This window comes from Octopus sinensis, linkage group LG14, assembly GCF_006345805.1.
Source record: "Octopus sinensis linkage group LG14, ASM634580v1, whole genome shotgun sequence".
Lineage (NCBI taxonomy): Eukaryota > Metazoa > Mollusca > Cephalopoda > Octopoda > Octopodidae > Octopus > Octopus sinensis.
The window spans coordinates 48,883,914-48,906,413 of NC_043010.1; the positions used below are offsets into that span (position 1 = coordinate 48,883,914).

Sequence of the window (22,500 nt, forward strand, 5' to 3'; positions counted from 1 at the left end):
TTCTACTGAAACTCTGAACACGAACTCTACACCTCTACAACGAATGACGACTAACGGCTACGGCGTACCCACTATCCAATGTGCATACTCTCTTTGTGATGCTTTGTCAAATGTGCAAGCTGGAGTGTTGGGGCCGCAATGAGGAGCATTGCTTTGCCTGCTGGAACGTTTGGGCCGACCGTCGGAATGGTCGGCATTCGTGTGGGAGGTAGTGAACTCGTTGGTCGGAGCCGTTGAATGCTGTCGCAAATATAGGCGTAGGAGTGGCTGTGTGGTAAGTAGCTTGTTTACCAACCACATGGTTCCGGGTTCAGTCCCACTGCGTAGCACCTTGGGCAAGTGCCTTCTACTATAGCCTCGGGCCGACCAAAGCCTTGTGAGTGAATTTGGTAGACGGAAACTGAAAGAAGCCCGTCGTATATATGTATATATATATATAGATGTATGTGTGTGTGTTTGTGTGTCTGTGTTTGCCCCCGTAGCATTGCTTGACAACCGATGCTGGTGTGTTTATGTCCCCGTCACTTAGCAGTTCGGCAAAAAGAGACCGATGGAATAAGTACTGGGCTTACAAAGAATAAGTCCCGGGGTCGAGTTGCTCGTTTAAAGGCGGTGCTCCAGCATGGCCGCAGTCAAATGACTGAAACAAGTAAAAGATAAAAGAAGAAGATATGTAGAGAAGGATAGCTGACGAAAACGAAATAACTAGCGACCTTCTTATTTGTATTGTGAATAAAAACGCGCTTAGAGGAATATTCTTAAGACATAGCATGTAAGGTGAGAAGAACAGCCACTTACGTTCAAGGACATTCTGATGGTGATATGATTCGTGGATTTGGGTGATCGTGTAGGTGGCGATAACAATGAAGGCAACTACGGTGACAACAACGACGGTGACGACGACGACGACAATACTGATGATGATGCTGATGAGGAGGAGGAGGAGGGAGTTGATGGTTGAGAAGGAGATGGAGGAGGAAAAAAGACGTGAAGGAAGATTTCGATGATGGCGATAATGATGATGATGATGACGACGATGATATCGAGTGGAAGAAAAGAAAGATTTTTATGACGATGATGATGATGATGATGATAAGGCAGAGAACAAGGAGAAGGAGAAAGCGAAGGAAGAGGAGGGTTTTAATGATGATGATGATGATGAAAAGGAAAAGGAAAATGAGTCGATTTTGCTTTGTTGTTTTGTTTTGTGTTGTTTTGTTGTTTTCTTTTATATGGAAATATTAATTCTTATCAAAAACTTGTGGTGGGTTTTCTCCCCCCATCATACCTCTTTTTTTTTTATCAGATAAACTGCTTTTGTCAAATGGATACGCAGCTGATTCAGACGATTTATCACCGAACACACTGCTGGCAAAGGCATTATGCACCAAAGACGGTGAAACCGATGACAAATGTTATAGAGGTAAGACATTTCTACCTGCTCATTTATCAGAAGGTCATAAAACTGTAGACCTACTTAATTTGCTTTAGCATCGACTTATCATCAGTCATACGAACCTATCAGGCTTAAATGCCATTCATATACGTACATACGTACATAAATAAATATATACTTACATACATATATACATGCATACATACATACATACATACATACATACATACATACATACATACATGCATGCATGCATACATACATACATGCATACATACATACATAGATTCATACATACATACATACATAGATTCATACATACATGCATACATACATACATACATACATACATACATACATACATAGATTCATACATACATATATACATACATACATTCATACATAAATGCATACATTCATACATACATACATACATACATACATACATACATACATACATTCATTTATACATACATACACATTTATACTTTCTCTCTTTCTTCATATATATATATATATATATAGTGTGTGTGTGTGTGTTTATAGATTGGCTGACAGATGCATACACACACAAATGTGTCTATGTATGTATATCTGTGTATGCATGTTTTTGTGTTTGTTCATCCACTGTTTGATAATTGGTGTCGATTTGTTTACGTCCTACGTCCCCGTAACGTAGCGGTTCGGCAAAAATGGAACCGATAAAATGAGTACCAGACTTCAAAAAATATAAATACTGGCGTCTCTATGTTCGCCTAAACCCCTGAATCTGGTATTCCATCATGGCCACAGTCCAATGATTGATACAAGTAAATATTGTGTGTGTGTGTGTGTATGTGTGTGTGTGTGTGTGTGTGTGTGTGGTTGTGTCTGTGTGCTAAGAAGTTTGCTTTCCAGCCACATGGTTCTGGGTTCAGACCCATCACATGGCACCTTGGACAAGTATCTTCTACTATAGCCTTTGGCCGACCAAAGCCTTGTGAGTGAATTTGGTAGACAGAAACTGTAAGAAGTCTGTCGTGTGAAAAGATTCATACAGGTACGAAATAAAAATAATTATCATTTTCTACTATAGGCACAAGGCCTAAAATTTGGAGTAGCTGAACAGTCGGTGAAATCGACCCCAGGACTTCACCTTTCATTCTTCTGGGGTCAACAAAAAATACCAGTCAATTTTCTGAATCCAGTTAATCGACTAACCCCTCCCCTAAAAATTACTGGCTTTGTATCTAAACTAGGAAAAGTTTTTTTAGGGCAGTGGCTTCAGAGAATCATAAGAGAATCGGCCAAAATGCCTTGTGGCATTTGTTCTGATTCTATATGTTCTGAGTTCAAATTCCGCTGAGCTCAAATCTTCCAGAACGATAAAATGAAGCTCCAGTCAAATGTTTGAGTCGATTTGTTCCTCTCCCAATATTTCAGGCTTTTTGCCAATATTGGCTTATCAAGGCGGCGAGTTGGAAGAATCCTTTGCATGCCGGACAAAAATTCTTAGCAGCATCTCGTCCGTCTTAATGTTCTGTGTTCAAATTCTGCTGAGGGCGACGTTACATTTTATCCTTTCGGAGTCGATAAAATAAGTACCAGCTGGCGTTGATGTAATCGATTTACCCCCTCTCCTGAAGTTTCTGGCCTCGTGCTAAAATTTGAAACTAATAGTATTATTTTAATTTCTGGCAAGTATGGGTCACATCTCTGGACATGTTTGCACTTGGTGTTTTATTGGTTTTTAACGTATTTTATTCTTGAAGCCGTTGTGTTGTAATACACACATACATAATACATACGTACATTCATACACACATACGTAGTTTAATTTCACGAGCAAGCCTTTCCGTTGGTCGAATCAACTGCAACCCTCGTCATCGAAACCGACACGTCATGATTTCTTCAGTACGAGTCAAATATTCAATCTCTCCACTGAAAAATACCAGGCTTTCCCAGCAAGTGTATAATACATCGTAGCACAATTGTTAAGATACCACGTTAATTCACAGGATTATATCACCCCCCCCCCCACTTTCCTCTATAATAGTTATATTTACTGTACACGAACATGCTTATTATCCATCTCTTGATATCTCTTTTTACACGTCTTCATTAGGTTCTCTTAATTACACATGTACGACATAATAATATTTAGCTAATTACATGTCAATGATGAAGTGGAACTGATAGTTAAAACATATTTTTTAATTGTACATGTATGTCCCTTGTGTAAATGTATCTATATTTAAATGTGCGTAATTTCTGAGTGTGTGTGTTCTGTTTTGTTCACTTTGGGAGTTATGCTTTTATGGGTTTATATAATGCATTAATGTGGGCGATTACAGTCACTCCGGTTTACTTTTTGCATCAAATGAGACGTAAGATCGCTTCCACAGCTCCTAATACGAATCGATTCTCATGATACGAATCAATTCTCCACATTTTTGATATCTTCATTTCGAATGTTCGTAAAAACTTCATTCAGTTTCTATAGGTAAAGGTCGAAGCTAGACTTGTTGCAGATGATAGTAAAATATTTCTCAAATCACGCCCTGTTGTAATTTTAATAAAGAACATATTGAATAAATTCTTTCTACTATAGCCACAAGGCCTGAAATTTGGGGGAAGGGGATAGTTGATTACATCGACCCCAGTACTAAACTGGTACTTATTTCATCGAACCCGAAAGAATGAAACCAAAATCGATCTTGGTGGAATTTGAACTCAGAACTAAAGACAGGCGAAATATTCCTGAGCATTTTGTCCGATGTGCTAACGATTCTGCCACCTCGCCGCCTGTTTTATCCAATATTATCCATATTGGATAATACAGTCCTAGATGCAGCGCGTCAATAAAGTAGATGGATGGTCATGATCATAAGTCCTTTTGGCAAGTAGGTAAGCAACTTTTACCTCCGAGATATCATCAGCATCATCATCATTAATGTTGTGAAGGCGGCGAGCTGGCAGAGTCGTTAGCACGCCGGGCGAAATGCTTAGCGGTATTTCGTCTGTCGCTACGTTCTGAGTTCAAATTCCGCCGTGGTCAACTTTGCCTTTCATCCTTTCGGGGTCGATTAAATAAGTACCAGTTACGCACTGGGGTTGATGTAATCGACTTAATCTGTGTGTCTGTCCTTGTTTGTCCCCTCTATGTTTAGCCCCTTGTGGGCAGTAAAGAAATAGATACTTATTGTCAGATTGATAAAGAAAGTAGAGATTATATATTTTTTAATCTTCTATGACAATACCAGTGGATATCTTTACTCTGTTATGGTATATCTGTATTCTGAAGAAGAGGAACATTATTATTCTCCGATGATTTACAACAACAACGATAGTGGAGGCACAATGGCTCAGTGGTTATGGCAACGGACTCGCGGTCGTAAGAACGCGGTTTCGATTCCCAGACCGGGCATTGTGAGTGTTGATTGAGCAAAATCAGAGGTATTGCTCCTCTGGAGGCGGTGCAAAGTTCTAAGGAGGTGTTGAAAAAAAGTGGGGCGATAAAGGGGGTAGCAGTTAATGTAAAAATTAGGGCGATAATGGGGGTAGCGATTAATGCAAAAACAACAAAATAATAGTTTAAGTTTTATTTGTGAAATACAGTTGCTTTGAGTTTGCTTCAGAAAGAGGTTTATGTTTGTGGTGGTAAGTGGGGGTGGGACGCTAGGAATGTAGCCTATGTGTCAAGGAGGCGGCAGCCCCTAAAAGTTTAGGGACCACTGTTTAGTCGAACAAATCGGTCCCAGTACTCATTTTCTATTAAAGTTTGATTCTTATTGTATTGGTCTCTTTTGCTGAACTGCTAAGTTACGTAATCAAACCAACATCGGTTGTCAAGCGGTGGTGAAAGAGAAACACAAAGACAGCCACACATAGATACATGCATGTGTGTGTGTGTGTTGTGATGGGCTTCTTTCAGTTACCACCAACCAAATCCACTCACAAGGCTTTGATCAGTCCAGGGCTATAGCAGAAAAACACAAGCCCCTAGGTGCCACACAGCTTGACTGAACCCATATAGCTGGGAAGCGAGCTTTTTAACCGCAGAGCCACACTTTCAGAAACGCATTACACAGATGTAAATGTTTTCCTTCATCGAGTTCTATTTAATTTATCCACTGAGGCTATGTCTCAACACAGAGCTGTTTTAGATTCGATTAGGTGTTAATTTGTTAAACGATTCATCTGTGTGTTTATTTATTTTCTTAACCCATTGATTTTCGTCCGTTGTTATTATTGAATTTAGGTTTCCTACTCTGTGCAACACACGATTTACGTTGTTTTGCACTTTTGATTGTTTTTGTTTGTTTTTTTTTTTCTTAAAGCCATGATTTTTCGTCTTAACATCTGATGTGTAGATTTTTCTTTTTTCATTTTTTTCCGTTTTGCTTCTTTTATTTTTCATTCGTAATAACTTTTTCTAAGAGGTATATTGTCTTTTTTTTTTAATTGTTGTTGCCGTTGTTGTTACTGTTAAACATTAGCTTGCCTACCAACCACATGGTTCCGGGTTCAGTCCCACTGCGTGGCACCTTGGGTGAGTGTCTTCTGCTATAGCCTCGGGCCGACCAGAGCCTTGTGAGTGGATTTGGTAGACGGAAACTGAAAGAAGCCTGTCGGATATATGTATATATATATATGTATGTGTGTGTTTGTTTGTGTGTCTGTGTTTGTCCCCCTAGCATTGCTCGACAACCGATGCTGGTGTGTTTATATCCCCGTCACTTAGAATAAGTATTGGGCTTACAAGGAATAAGTCCCGGGGTCGAGTTGCTCGACTAAAGGCGGTGCTCCAGCATGGCCGCAGTCAAATGAATGAAACAAGTAAAAGAGTAATTTATCCTTGTGCTTTGTTTTTTAAGACAGTAGTGTGTAATCTGAGGGTAATAATTTGGCAGCTATTTCTAACAAGATACGTCACCATATACAGACTTTAATACTGATTGGATGTCAGGCGGCGAGATAGCCGAATCGTTAGCACGCCGGGCAAAATGCTTAGCGGCATTTCGTCCGTCTTTACGTTCTGAGTTCAAATTCCGCCGAGGTTAACTTTGTCTTTTATCCTTTCGGGATCGATAAAATAAGTATCAGTTGAGTACTGGTGTCCAATGGAATCAACTTATCTCCTCCCCGAAACTACTGGCTTTGTGTGTGTGTGTGCGCGGTGTGTCTGTGTGAGTGTGTTTGTAATATATATATATATATATATTTGTGTGTGTGTACAGCAACCCCTGCATTATGAAAATGCTGCGTTTCTAAAAGTTTTGCCATAATGTAGAATTTCGTAAAGCAAAACTGAATTTCCTCTTGATTTGCATGCTTTCCATTTACATGCTTTCAATTTTTCCGGAAAACAAAGCAAGTAAGAGAACCAGCTTTATGCATAAACTGAGCTATTTTAAACATTTATCTTACAATATATCTAAAAATACTTGGAAAGTAATGTATCAGAGAATAAATAGGAACTACCTTTTAGTTTCAGTGATTGTCGTGTTATGTTCACATACTCAGGAGCCATTCCATTTTATCATTACATCAGATCTATGAAAAAGCTGTGACCCCCTTCGGTCATGAATGACCGTGGGATTACACCTAGAAAGTTACCCTCCCAGGCACAAGTCTGGGCAAGGTTGTTTATGCAAGACCAGCAGTGGCCCACGCATACCAGCCTCCCCTCTCCACGCCACCGATGTTACCCAAGGGAAAGGCAAAGGCCGATACAGCGTGGCTCATTTATTAACGTGCAAGTGGCTGAGCACTCCACAGACACGTGTACCCATAACGTAGGTCTCGGGGGAATTCACCGTGACACAGAGTGTGACAAGGCTGGCCTTTGAAATAAAAATACAACAGAAACAGGAAGAAAGAGTGAGAGAAAGTTGAGGTGAAAGAGTACAGCAGGGTTCACCACCCACTCCCTGCCGGAGCCTCGTGGAGCTTTAGGTGTTTTTGCTCAATAAACACTCACAAAACCCGGTCTGGGAATCGAAACCGCGATCCTATGACCTATGAAAAAGTAATTATCTGAATTTTAAATGGGTACCTATTTAAGAATGACCTTCTTTTTTCTGTATTGTCATTGTAGACGTTGCAAAGTTCAATGCTTTTGCAGTATGGCTGTTTTTCTTCTGTATCAAACCTTTCTGAAACATTAAATCTATGTTTTAAAATAATCCCTATAAAATTCCTTTTTGCACTACGGCTTTGGGCTCCAAGCAATGACTTCTTTCCAGCCATATGGACTAAAGGTAATGAACTGTAGTTAAATCGTACAACAGCAGTGACAGACAAGGAATTCACAATCGAATGTATTGCTAAAAAAAATTGTTAAGTGTGTGTATGTCTCTGTATTTGTGTACGTATCGGAGTTATTGTTTGTGGAGTGATCTGTAGCTTTAACATTAGTTAAAAATTAACATAGCTCCAGTAAGAACGTGCTTACGAGCTGTATCGGGCAGAAAGACAAATATTATATATATATATATATATATCGGAGAGTTGGTTTTCGGCAGTTGAAAATGTATCTGGGTCTTAAAACGAACTGTAGTTTTAATTTTTTAACGAATTTATTAAAATACCATTCCGGTTTCAATATTCTTTGCTTTTCGTGGGCTTAGGAGATACTGAAGGTACAAGAGAAAACTGTTGAAAAAATTTTAAAACTATAATTCGCTTTAAGACTCAGGTGCATTTTCAATCCTCGAAACGAACTCTCCTGAGAATGAATACACTTCTTTTCTACACACACGCACACAGACACACACACAGAGGCATACACACACATACACACACAAGAGAGAGAGATAGAGAGAGAGAGAAATACATATATATGAATACCTTTACACACACACACATGCATACATGTATATATTTCCTTACTCGGACACGCTCATACTCTACATGTAGAACGGCGCATGTTCAATATGAACGTATATAAAATTTTTAAAAAAAACATTTGCATGTACCGATTTATATACATAAAAATAAAGTATGTGCTCATTTGAACCTATTCATCACCGTTGATATGTTATATAATGAAACTAAATAAATTAAGGAAATTTAAAACAATAAAATCTATGAAAATAAAATACGATATTAATAAATGGCTAAACTTCAAGAAGAGTTCATTATACACTTGGGTGTATAAAAAGAGAAAACTTTGAGCAAATTGATGCTTTTATAAGCCTGAATACCACTTGTTTGTATGTGCTTCAATATATATATATATATATATATATATATATATATATATAATTCACTAAGACGAAAGAATCTAAAAAGCCTCCTGAGAGAAAACATTGTGAATTCACTTCACGCAAACATGCGACGATTAGAAACTCCAAACGTACATAAACTAATAAAGGAAATTTATATTAACACAAAGGTAATCAGAAGAACTATATCTCTGGATCTGCATGTATGTCTGGACGGATGGATGGATGCATAGTTATTTATGCATAGTTGAATATATATGTATGTACAAACATATATATAGTGTATGTATTTATATGCATATATGTGTATCGTATATATATATATATATATATATAATATATATATATATATATATATATCCTTAAACACATGTGTATATATGTGTGTTAATCCATGCATATATACACATAATTGTGCGTACGTATATGTATGAGCATATGTGAGCAAGTACATGAAATATATAAATAAACACACACACACTTATGCACATACAATGCATACACATACATACTTGTGTGTGATTGTTAAACATATATATATATATACACGCGCGCGCGCACGCAGAAACATACACAGATCAATATATATACATGAATGTATGTAAGTATGTTTGCATGTAGATTTATGTACTTCTACATATATAGATGTTATACGTACATACATATAAACATACATACATATATATATATATATATATATATATATATATATAATATATATATATATATATATATACGCATGTATGTATGTATATATATATGTATATGAGCACACTGTGTATAACCGAATAAAGAAATATTTTAAAGAAACAACAAACGAAGAAAGACCTAGAATTTTCAAAAGTTTCCGCGTCTCTCGAAATGAACTCTTTATATATATTCTTCTCCAGTCGTCTAGTCAAATAATCGATCTCTTAGCTGGGTGGGGGGACCAGCAATCAATTAGTTTAACAAGTCGCGCGGGCACACAAACATTTGTGTGCGTATATATATAATATATATATATATATATATATATGTGGATATGTACATACATACAGATGCATATATATGTATGAATATATATATACGTATGAATATATATATTATATATATATATATATATTATATATATATATATATGTACTTGATATATATATATATATACTTGATATATATATATATACTTTTGATATATATATATATAGATATATATATATATACTATATATATATATATATATATTATATATATATATACCATATATATATATATATATATATAATACCATATATATATATATATAATATATAATATATATATATATACCATATATATATATATATATATATGAATGTATACATATATATATGTGCCTCTGTGTGTGTGTGTGAGTGTGTGTGTGTGTGCGCGTGTGTTTCTGTGCAAATTTGGAAAATAACGCACACAACCGAAGTGAAAGAGAAGGGAATGAGTATTAGGTGTGTATGTGGTGGTGGGGGTGTTATCGGAAATGTTTTGGTAAGAAATGTCTCCGTTGTTATTGTTTAGTTTTGTCAGCTAAAGCAGCGGAGAATAAGATGCAGAGTAGGTGTTTGTGGTAGCGGTAGTGGTGATGCTGTTGATGATGGTGACGGTGTTGGTGGTGATGGGGGATGGGTTTGGTGATTTAGGTGGTGGTGTTGATTGTGTTGGTTAATGAGAGGAATGATGACGATCTAAGGACGAGGAACGAAAAATGTCTGCGCTATTGACTAACTCAGACACGATGTTTATACAGACATAAATACTAGTTCCAAAGTTTGGCTCAAGGCCAAAAATTTGAGGGGAAGGGTAAGTCGATTACATCGACCTCAGTGTTCACTGGTACTTGTTTTACCATTTAAGATGAAAGGCAAAGGGGACCTTGACGGAATTGGAGCTCAAAACTTAAAGTCGGACGAAATGCCACGAACCATTTTGTACGACGTGCTAACGATTCTTTTCTTCTCTAGGCACAAGGACCGAAATTTTGGGGGAGGAAGCCAGTCGATTAGATCGACCCCAGTACGCAGCTGGTACTGAATTTATCGACTCTGAAAGGATGTAAGGCATGCTCAACTGGTTAAGGGACATGCTCAACTGGTTAAGGTCATATTATTATTAAGGCCGCGAGCTGGCAGAATCGTTAACACGCCGGGTGAAATGCTTAGCGACACTTCATCTGTCTGCACGTTCTGAGTTCAAATTCCAAGTTCAAATTCCACCGAGGTCGACTTTGCCTTTCATGATAAAGTAAGCACCTATGAAACACTGAGGTCGATGTAATCGACTAGTCCCCTTCACGCAAATTTCAGGCCTTGTGCCTATAGTAGAAATGATTATTATTTATTATCATTATTATTATGAGATGAAAAGTCACAGCTTGTCTTGCTGGGTATGATGAAAAGTGTCAGCTGTCCACAGCCATTAGACTAAGGTGATACATGTTTACCGGTCATGCTTTAAGAACCCTGCGAAGAATTTTTGCAGTTCCAAGAAATGCTGATTTTTGTAGGTGTTCTACCTTCACACTTGCCCCAATCTTTTTCGGTCATGCTGGTAGTTGAGGGCTGATACTTCCAAGTGCACTAATTACTATTGGTATCATGTCTACTCTCTTCATTGACCACAACCTTCGTATTTCCTTAACACGTCTACTCTCTTCATTGGCCACAATCTTCGTATTTCGTTAACACGTATACTCTCTTCGTTGACCACAACCTTCGTATTTCCTTAATAAACAAAAAAAAAAAGAAACGATATTACATTTCCCTTTAGGTTCTTTAATGGTCCTATAATATTTCGGGAAAGAGTCTCTTTTTCAAATAGAGGAAAGTAAATAAACAGTTCGCAGTGATGGGGTTGTTACTGGCTCGCTGTTTTAGTGTGTGAGTAGGAGCAATGAACTGATAAAATCGTCAGAGTGACGTGCAAAAATGTCTTACAGGATTCATTTACGGTTCTTTGGGCTTTGAGCTCAAAATCCACAACTGAGGCAGTGTGAAAACACGTCGCACATATGTGTGTATGTTTCTGTGCGTGTGTGTACATGTGTGTAAGTGCATGTTTGTGCAGGTGTGTTTTTATGTTTGTCTTCCCACCAGTCGACAACCAGTGTTGGTTTCTTTACGTCCTCGTAACTTAACAGTTCAGCAAATGATGCCAATAGAATAAGTACCAGACTTGAAAAAAAGCGAACAATTTGATCAACTAGACCCTTTAAGGCAAAACTTACCTTCGTCCAAATGAAAGAATAAGAAAAAAAAATCAAAGAATAAATTAGCGTCTGTCATTTAGCCCCATAAAAAAATTAGGTTGTGTGCTAGTATTAAAACTCAATATTTTAGATGTTGTAAATTGCCCACCAAAAACAAAGAACCCCGAAATTGTAGTTGGTGTACAAAATAAACTACACACACTTTTGTTTCGCTCTTCATTTTCTGTCCAGTTCCCGCTGAAATCGAACGTTCATCATCTGGGGTGGATAAATTATAATCACTGTGATAAATTGAAGTTAAAGAAATGGAATATGCATACATTGTTATTTATGAATTATATTTTAAACATCCTCCACAGAAATCAATATTCTAGGTGCCGTTAAAATATATACGGCATTACTACTCATCAAAATATATACAGCATTATTACTCATTACGATAAACAGTATACAATGCAAATTTAACCAACAAAAGCAATAAGATAAATACTAACAGCAAAGCATCAATTTATGGCCCTTGCACTATATGAATATTAAAGTAAACTTCAGAACGTAATTACATTAAATCACAATTAACTTGTATTAGATTACTATTACTTATACATATTAATGATTAAGAAGAGTGATAGATAACTGAATTAGCGGATTAAATGGTTGCCAGTATTTTGTTATGACCCTTTCACATTCTGAATTAATTAAAATGAAGTCGAAATCAGCATCGATTTTATGTTATTTTTAACATTTTTACTCATTTCTAGGGGCAATAAGATATGAATCTTTGTCAAATACATAGAGATCGATTACGTTTTTGACTGGAGTTCTTCTAAACTTTCTTTCTTTTACATCCCGGGTCGATTAATATACATCCTCTGTGATGTGTGACTGTGTACAGGATGTAGAAAAAATTACTGCTTCTAACTACTTGGCCGAATTGCAACAGCGTCGGAAATATGCCTTGCAGTATTTCTTACCACGTTTTGCGTTCAGAGTTCAAATCCCGCTGAGATCAACCTTACTTTTTCATCCTTTCGGAGTCAATGAAATAAAGTACAAATCGAGTACTGGGATAGAAGATATCGGCTAATTTAATTTCCCCGAAATTGTAGGCTTTGTGCTACATACACACACACACACAAAGGCGGTGTTCCTGCTGGGCCGGAGTCCTCGTACTGAAAGTTATAGAAAAATCGAAGAATATATATAAATGCTACATAGGTATGTGTGTGTGTGTGTGTGTGTGTGTGTACAATGTATGTTTATGTGTGTATAGAGAGAGAGATTACTGTTTGTAAAAACTTTATATACCTTATTTTTCATTCATTTCAGTCTACGCAATTAGAGGAATATTCAGTAACATACGCTCTAATTCGATAACTGAGTTATTCACTCACAATATCGAAATATTTCTCATGGCTCCAGCAGACAAAATGGAAAAGGTGTTGCCCCGGAACATAGTGAGGGAAATGCGTTCGCACTGCGGATAGCAATCTCTGCCCCGATAGCTGTGAGCAGGGGACCAAGAATGCCATAAACCTGTCAGAGAGCGACCGATACCTTGATAGCTTGCTTTTCTCAGCCTGACGAGCTGCGGAGCCTGGGCTGATAATTGAGTAAGTTGCCGCTAGAGAAGGTGTCACAGCATCTTATATCCCAGATGAGGAGCCTACCACCACGGAACAGGAAAATTGTCATATCGTTCGGCCTTCTACCGTCCCCTCAATCTAGCCCCACTGGTTCAAGCTGGGAAGGGAAACCTGCGGAGCCTAGGTCATGCTTTATGATCTTGTTTAGGGCGGCATGGCGTGGAAGGTGACCTATGCTGTGACGGCATGACAGTGGGTGGTGGCCGAAGAAATTCACATTAGGTGGATTACGTTTTTCTTTTCACAAATCTGCATTCTTGAAGTGTGTTGAAAGGATTCAAGTTACTTTGGCTAAAAGTGTCCGTCTCCATGATTTTCACGCAATTTAGAACTAAGCATTTTAGAACTAAGTTGGTCCTTAATTGCTATTTTTGCTCGCCCAGAATACATATTTTGTCATCCAAGTAGAGAGAGAGATAAGCAATGTTGATGTGAATCACAATAACTCTAATATGGTTTTAAAATTTCGGGGAGGCGCAATGGCCCAGTGGTTAGGGCAGCGGATTCGCGGTCGTAGGATCGCGGTTTCGATTCCCAGACCGGGCGTTGTGAGTGTTTATTGAGCGAAAACACCTAAAAGCTCCACGAGGCTCCGGCAGGGGATGGTGGTGATCCCTGATGTACTCTTTCACCACAACTTTCTCTCACTCTTACTTCCTGTTTCTGTTGTACCTGCATTTCAAAGGACCGGCCTTTGTCACTCTCTGTGTCACGCTGAATATCCCCGAGAACTACGTTAAGGGTACACGTGTCTGTGGAGTGCTCAGCCACTTACACGTTAATTTCACGAGTAGGCTGTTCCGTTGACCGGATCAACCGGAACCCTCGTCGTCGTAACCGACGGAGTGCTTCCCATTAGAACACCATTCATGGATGAGTAACATACATTGCTTAAAGCAGGCATGTATACTTGATGTGTGAAGGCTCGTGGTTTAGTTGTAAAGGTATTCGGCTTACGATCGTATAGTCGTGAGTTCGATTCCCGGTGGACCGTTGTGTCCTTGAGCAAGACACTTTATTTCGCGTTGCTCCAGTCCACTCATTTGGCAAAAAGTGATTAGTACCTGTAATTCAAAGGGCTAGCCTTTTCACAATCTGTGTCACGCTGAATCTCCCTAAGAACTACGTTAAGGGTACGCGTGGTTGTGGAGTGTCTCAGTCACTTGCACGTTGATTTCACGAGCAGGCTGTTCTTTTGATCGGGTCAACTGGAACTCTTGTTTCCATCACAGACTTAATGTAGGGAACATCAATGATACAGTCTTTAATCAAACAATATCATACACGTAAAGAGTAGACCAATTATTAGCGTTAATGGCAATACTTGATAAAGGACAGGAACTCTGATATTTAAAATGACTAGAAATATAAAAAAAATAGTGGCTATGTAATAAGAAGTTTGCTTCCCAACTACATGGTCCCGGATTCAGTGTGACCGCGAGACAACTTAGACAGAAACTGAAGGAAGCTAAGGCGGGAGAGCTGGTAGAAACGTTAGCATGCCGGGCGAAATGCTCAGCGGTATTTCGTCTGCCATTACGTTCTGTGTTCAAATTCCGCCGAGGTCGACTTTGCCTTTCATCCTTTCGAGATCGATAAATTAAGTACCAGTTACGCACTGAGGTCGATATGATCGACTTAATCTGTTTGTCTGTCCTTGTTTGTCCTTTCTGTGTTTAGCCCCTTGTAGGTAGTAAAGAAATAGGCATTTCGTCTCTAGGGTGGCGAGCTGGCAGAATAGTTAGTACGCCGGGCGAAATGCTTAGCGGTATTTCGTCTGCCGTTACGTTCTGTGTTCAAATTCCGCCGAGGTCGACTTTGCCTTTCATCCTTTCGGGGTTGACTAAATAAGTACCAGTTACGCACTGGGGTCGATATAATCGACTTAATCCGTTTGTCTGTCCTTGTTTGTCCCCTCCATGTGTGTAGCCCCTTGTGGGCAGTAAAGAAATAAGAAACCGAAGGAAGCCGGTCGGGTATATATATATATATATATGTGTGTGTGTGTATTTGCACGTGCAAATGTATGCATTTGTCCACCATTACCGCTTGTCAAAGAGAGTTAGTAACCTAAATATCTTTTCTTTTTGTTTCATTCATTAGACTGCAGCCATGCTGGGGCACCGCATGGAAGAACTTTTAGTCGAATGAATCAACCCCAGGAGATATTTTTAAGTCTAGTACTTATTCTAACAGTCTCTTTTGCCGAACCGCTATGTGACAGGGGTGTAAACGTACTAACACCGATTGTCAGGGTGGTGGTAGAACACACATACACACGCACACAGGTCTACGAAATCCACTCTCGAGGCTTTGGTTGGGTCGAGGTTATATTAGAAGACACTTGTCGAAAGAAGACACTTGTCAAAGCTTCGTAGTGGAAGCGAACCCAGAACCATGTTGTTGGGAAGCAAGCTTCTTAGCAAACAGCCACGCTTCCGCCTATATGTTCATAGAGAAATAATAACAAAAAGAAAACGACACCAAAAGTTGAATCAAAATGTCATGTTTCTGCAGAGGAAAAAGAGTTAATCGTTAAAAAGGCTTCGAATTCTTCTGCTTCGGGAAAAATAAATAAATAAATAAATAAAAATTAAAACTGAAAATATAAAGAGGTACAGGTTGTCCAATAATTTAATCAGATGGATTCTATTAATAATTCATGTCCCTCTACGAAAGACATCAATAGGTCAGTGAGGTTGGTTTTTGAATGAGAAATTAAATTGGAATTTTGAAGTCTGTTCAGTGTCTTCGATGTGGTGGTTACGTATACATATAAAGTGTGTTGTGTGCGTATGTGTGCATATGTGTGTATGTATGTGTATATGTGTGTGTGTGTTTGTTTCGCAAGGAAGCCTGCGTATATGAGTTAGTATGTAGACAAGGAGAGGCTCAGAGAACGAGACATGTAATCAGGATAACAGATACACGCACAGACTTGTACGAGCCTATATTTCTTCATGTACTTACATACACTTCCTTATGCTTACCAACATACATACATCTACACACAACCCCCGTACACAAGACACGTACATGCATGCGTACATGCACACGTATATATGAATATATATATATATATATATATATATATATATAATATATATATATATGTGTGTGTATGTATATATATATATATATTATATATTTATATTATATATATATATATATTATATTATATATATGTGTGTGTATGTATATATATATAAATAATATATATATGTATATATATAATATATCTATATATATGTTATATATATATATATATATATATATATATATATATATATATCTATATATATATATATATATATATATATATATATATATATATATATATATATATATAGTATATATATATATATATATATATATATATATATATTATATGTATATATATAATATATATGTATGTATATATATATATATATATATATATATATATATATATATCTATATATATATATATATATTATATGTATATATGGCAACTCACCGCCTTATCTTAGTTAAATATATTGAAACCGAATGTAAAATTAACTGAAAATGCATGCCATTTGTTAACGCTTATAGCAAATACCGAAATATTGTTATGGAAATCTGTTTAAACAATGAATTATAAAAGTTGTAAGGCGTACGGGGTTCATGGGCATTGACGGCCAATTAGTTATAAGCAGAAACGAACGTGTGTGAGTAGTACATGGAAATAGATAAAAACTAAGAAAGTATATAAAATCACCTGCCTCGACGTATCCTTAGCTGCTTTTATCTTTGGCGTGTTTCGGGCATTGGACTGCGGCCATGCCTGGGCACCGCCTTGAAAGGTTTTAGTCGAAACTGGTACTTATTCTTTCAGTTTCTTTTGTCAAACCGCTAGGTTGCGGGGTCGTAAACAAACTAAAACCGGTTACCAAGCGGTGATGGGAGACAAACGCAAACATATAGGAACGCACACACAAACACACATGTATGTATATACATATATACATATCTATCTATCTGTCTATCTATCTATATCTAAATCTATCTACCTATCTATCTATGTATATACATATATATATATATATATATATATATATATATATATATATATATATATATATATATATATATATATATATATTACAATTGATAAGAAGAATGACCACTAACTTGGATTCCTATATGCTGAAGATAGACTTCAAATCGCCTTACCACGAAGAATGTGTTCTCAAGAAAAAAATCTCAGCAAACGCCAGAATGTAAAAAAATATAAACGTATCATGATTTCGTTATTAACACTTGCAAGATGTAAGTATCTGTAACAACTCCTCACCGTAGTCTGTCGTATTTCAAAACATATTTCACAGAACTATACACAGAAACGTTCACCCGAAAGAAAACTCATATGCAGTTCTGTAAAATATATTTGTGGTATTTTTCAAAAGTCTTCGTATATATATGGCGTAGGAGTGACTGTGTGGTAAGTAGCTTGCTTACGAACCACATGGTTCCGGGTTCAGTCCCACTGCATGGCACCTTGGGTAAGTGTCTTCTACTATATCCTCGGGCCGACCAAAGCCTTGTGAGTGGATTTGATAGACGGAAACTGAAAGAAGCCCGTCCTATATATGTATATATGTATGTGCATGTTTGTGTGTTTGTCACCCCAGCATCGCTTGACAACCGATGCTGGTTGTTTACGTCCCCGTAACTTAGCGGTTCGGCAAAAAAGAGACCGATAAAATAAGTACTAGGCTTACAGAGAATAAGTGCTGGGGGTCGATTTGCTCGACTAAAAGCGGTGCTCCAGCATGGCCACAGTCACATAACTGAAACAAGTAAAGAGAGAGTATATATATATATATATATACTATGGATTTCTTTCAGTTTTTGTCTACCAAATCCACTCACAAGGTTTTGGTCGGTCGGGGCTGTAGTAGAAGGCAATCACTCAAGGTACTACGCAATAAGACTGAACCCGGAATCATGTGGTTGCGAAGCAAATTTCTTGTCACACAGCAACACCTACCCATCAAAATGACTCCTTATATAGAAACAGAATCGGTGTAGTGTTTTGGTTCACGAACCCCCGAAGAATAGAAAGCAAAGTTAGCGTGGTCTTCCACAATGGAACTGCTTTCCGTAACGATTTGATAGCACTGAAGGTCTTCTTGGCCGAACTCATTCACCTAATGGACAGGATCTTTTAGAAGAAGCGGCCGAAGGATCAACGGTTCGTGTCATGTCAACGGTGTTGACATATACATATTACATACATTTCTTACAGCTATTTCGCTAATTGGAATGCTATGTGCAAAAATCCTCCCTCAAAACAGAGAAAGAAAACAGCAAGTATTTTTGTGCAAAGAAGATTATATTTCTGAAGCCATTAACAACCATAATAAATGTTATTAGTTCCAGTAGAGCCTTCTTGGATATTCAAAACCATTCTCGAGAAATGGGTGACGTCTACAAGATTATATTGTCGAAGATTCAGCTCAGATTAAGACCAATAAAGAGGCCTCTCAACAGCGAATATCCTTTACGTGTTCAATACATTAAATATGTCTAATTCGATAAACCCGCTTCTGCGCTAAACATTCATCATATAGGTTTCTTTTTACAGGATTACGGAGAATAATAAAGAATTAATGAAGGTTTTTCAGTGAGGCGTGGATTAGCAAACCTGTGGTACTGTACAACATTTCTGCGTGTAAAGCAAAACAAACGTGTGCTTGTTCATATGCAAGTATATGCACTTATATTCATATACATATATACATACACACACACACACATACACATACACATATACATACATGTATATATATATTAGTATATATATGCCTATATATATATATATATTTATATACATATATACATACATATATATATAATATATATATATATATATATATATATATATATATACGAATATATATATATATATACATATATATATATATATATTATATATATATATATATATATATATATACGAATATATATATATATATATATATATATATATATATATATATATATATATATTCGTATATATATATTTATTTATATACATATATATATATAATATATTCGTATCTATATATATATATATATATATATATATATATACATGCATATATTACTCTTTATTTGCTTCAGTCATTTGACTGTGGCCATGCTGAAGCACTGCTTTAGTCGAAAAAAATCAACCCCAGAACTTTTCCATATGAAGGCTCATGGCTCAGTGGTTTGAGCGTCGAGCTTACGATCGTGAGGTTGTGAGCTCGGATCCCGGACCGGGCTGTGTGTTGTGTTCTTGAGCAAGACACTTTAGTTCACGTTGCTCCAGTTCACTCAGCTGTAGAAATGAGTTGCGACATCACTGGTGCCAAACTGAATCGGCCGTTGCCTTCCCTTGGATAGCACTGGTGGTGTGGAGAAGGGAGGCCGGTAAGCATGGGCCACTGCTGGTCTTCCATAAACAAACTTGCCCGGACTTGTACCTGGAAGGGTAACTTTCTAGGTGCACTCCCATGGTCTGTGTCGTGACCGAAGGGGTTCTCAGAATATATATATATATATATATATATATATATATGAGATTCTTCTTCATGGCTTTCATCAACCAAATCCGCTAACAAGGTTTGGCCGGTAGGCCCGGGGCGAAAGTAGAAGACACTTACACAAAGTGACACGAAGTGGGACTTAACCTGAAACCACATTTTTGCCAAGCAAGCTTCTTAATCACACACCCATACCCTGTGCTTCTGACATTAATTAAAGACAATATGTAGACAAGCATATACATAACGCACTTATATATATATATATATATATATAGTCACACATATATATATATATGTATCATGCAAAAGTCTTCGGCCACTTTAAACTATTGTAAATTTCTACCAATTGCTAACTGATAAGTAGATGTTTCGCATTTGCGCTTTCATAGAGGCCTTTTGACAAATGGTCGCTTATTAGAAAACGAAACGGCCCACGTTACACGACGAAAACTGTGAAGTTTGGGTGTAAAAGTCTCATGCTTTGGGGATACATAAAAAGTGATGGTTGAAGAAAATTAGTTAAAATTGACGTGAACTTGAATAGTGCTAAATACATCCAGTTGCTGAAGGACAACTTGAACCAGACTTGGCTGAAGGTGAGATTTTTCAGTATAACAGAGCTGCATGCCACAGATCGCATGCAACACAACAGAGTCTGACTGGTGAAGGTGTTACCGTATTGAAAGATTGGCCAGCTCAGAGCGCTGACTTCAATATCATCGCCTTATATTTATATACATATGCTACATACAGACACGAATGAGAATATACATACATATTATCTAGTACAAACTGAGAAAAACTTGCGTTCATGTGTACTACAAAGGATACCTGTCCTGAAATATCTATTGGGTTGTCCGGAAAGTTCGTGCCAATTTATAGTAGCTTACCTTTCGACTTATTTTAGAACATGGTTGAGTCCATAAAATAGGATTTGACTAAATCTCCACTTAGAACACAGCTTAAGCTATATTTTCGTGGAAGAAGGTTTATGTTCCTATAACCTGTGTTAATTCTGTAACCCTTTAAAATGGAAGATAAAAAAGTTCATTTTCGGCACTTGATGTTTTTCTTTTCCGTAAAGGGAAAAATGCCTCACAAGCAACCAAAGAAATATTCGCAGTTTACGGTGATGTTTCTTTATCCGTAAGAACTGTACAGAAGTGGTTCGCAAGATTCCGAGCTGGAGACTGTAGCCTTATTGATAAAGAGCAATCAGGCAGACCATCCACTACTGATGATGACCAAATCAAGTCATTAATTGAGAATAACCCACATTGCACAACCCGAAAATTGGCAGAAAGCCTCAACCTATCAAAATCCGTCGTTCATGAGTACCTGGTAAAGCTTGGGTACACAAAACGCTACGATGTTTGGGTATCACATGAGTTGAGAGAAAAGAACCTATTGGATCGCATTTCCAACTGTGATTCGCTTTATAAACACAATGAAAATGCGCTTGTTTTTAAAGCAAATTGTGACAGGTAATGAAAAATGGACTATCTACCGAAATGTTCAGAGAAAGCGATCCTGGAGTAAGCGACATGAGCCACCCTTAGCCACCCCAAAAGCGGCTCTTCACCCTAAAAAAAGTCTTGCTTTGTGTCTAGTGGGATTGGAAAGGAATTCTGTACGATGAGCTTCTCCCAAGTAACCAGACAATTAATTCTGAGAAATACTGCACACAACTGGACAAGTTAAAAGCAGCAATTCAAAAGAAACGTCCAGAATTGGCCAACAGAAAGGGTGTAGTTTTCCAACATGATAATGCAAGACCGCACGTTTATTTGGGAACCAGACAAAAATTGCTGCAGCTCGGCTGGGATGTGTTACCCCACCTTCCATATTCACCAGATATTGCTCCTTCGGATTTCCACTTATTCAGGTCTCTGCAGATTAAGTATTAATGGTAAAAATTTCAATTCCTTGGATGACGTAAAAAGATACCTTGATGAATTCTTTGCCATGAAACCACCTCAATTCAGGGAAGCGGGTATTTTCAAGTTAAAGGAAAGATAAAGACGCATTGTGCAGCAAAATGATTCATATTTGGTTTATTAAAAATGTAATGGCAAGTATTTATTGACCTTTTTCTTTCCTTTAAAAATCGGCACGAACTTTCCAGACAGCCCAATATATTTCTCGCTGCGCGTAGGTTTTTGCATATGCGTGCTTGTGTATTCATGCGTGCGTGTGTGTGTGCGTGCGTACGATTGCGTGTACACAACTTTAAAATTTTGTCAAAGTTATCGGACTCTTGTCATCCGAGATTTTTTTTTATGAATCTTTCCTAGATGAATGGAAGGCAAGTTTTATGTCCTTTGAATCTCAGTGAACAGAAGAAATAATGACAATCATTATTACGGACTGTTCACATCCTCATTATGGTCTGTAATTAATTAGAGGTAATAGACAATTAACAGTGGAGAAAGAACTACGAAAAGAAAATTTTTTTCTGTATTCTCTATCGACCAGTGAGTAT

At 37.4% G+C, this 22,500-nt stretch overlaps 1 protein-coding gene across 1 annotated transcript in view; it reads left to right on the forward strand.

Moving 5' to 3' along the window:
• Positions 1-22,500, forward strand: part of LOC115219547 — a 100,675-nt gene that overhangs the window by 63,819 nt on the left and 14,356 nt on the right. Inside the window, exon 3 of the mRNA XM_029789752.2 lies at positions 1,307-1,423. Coding sequence (XP_029645612.1) covers positions 1,307-1,423 — 117 coding nt within the window. The remainder of the gene's footprint in view (positions 1-1,306; positions 1,424-22,500) is intronic.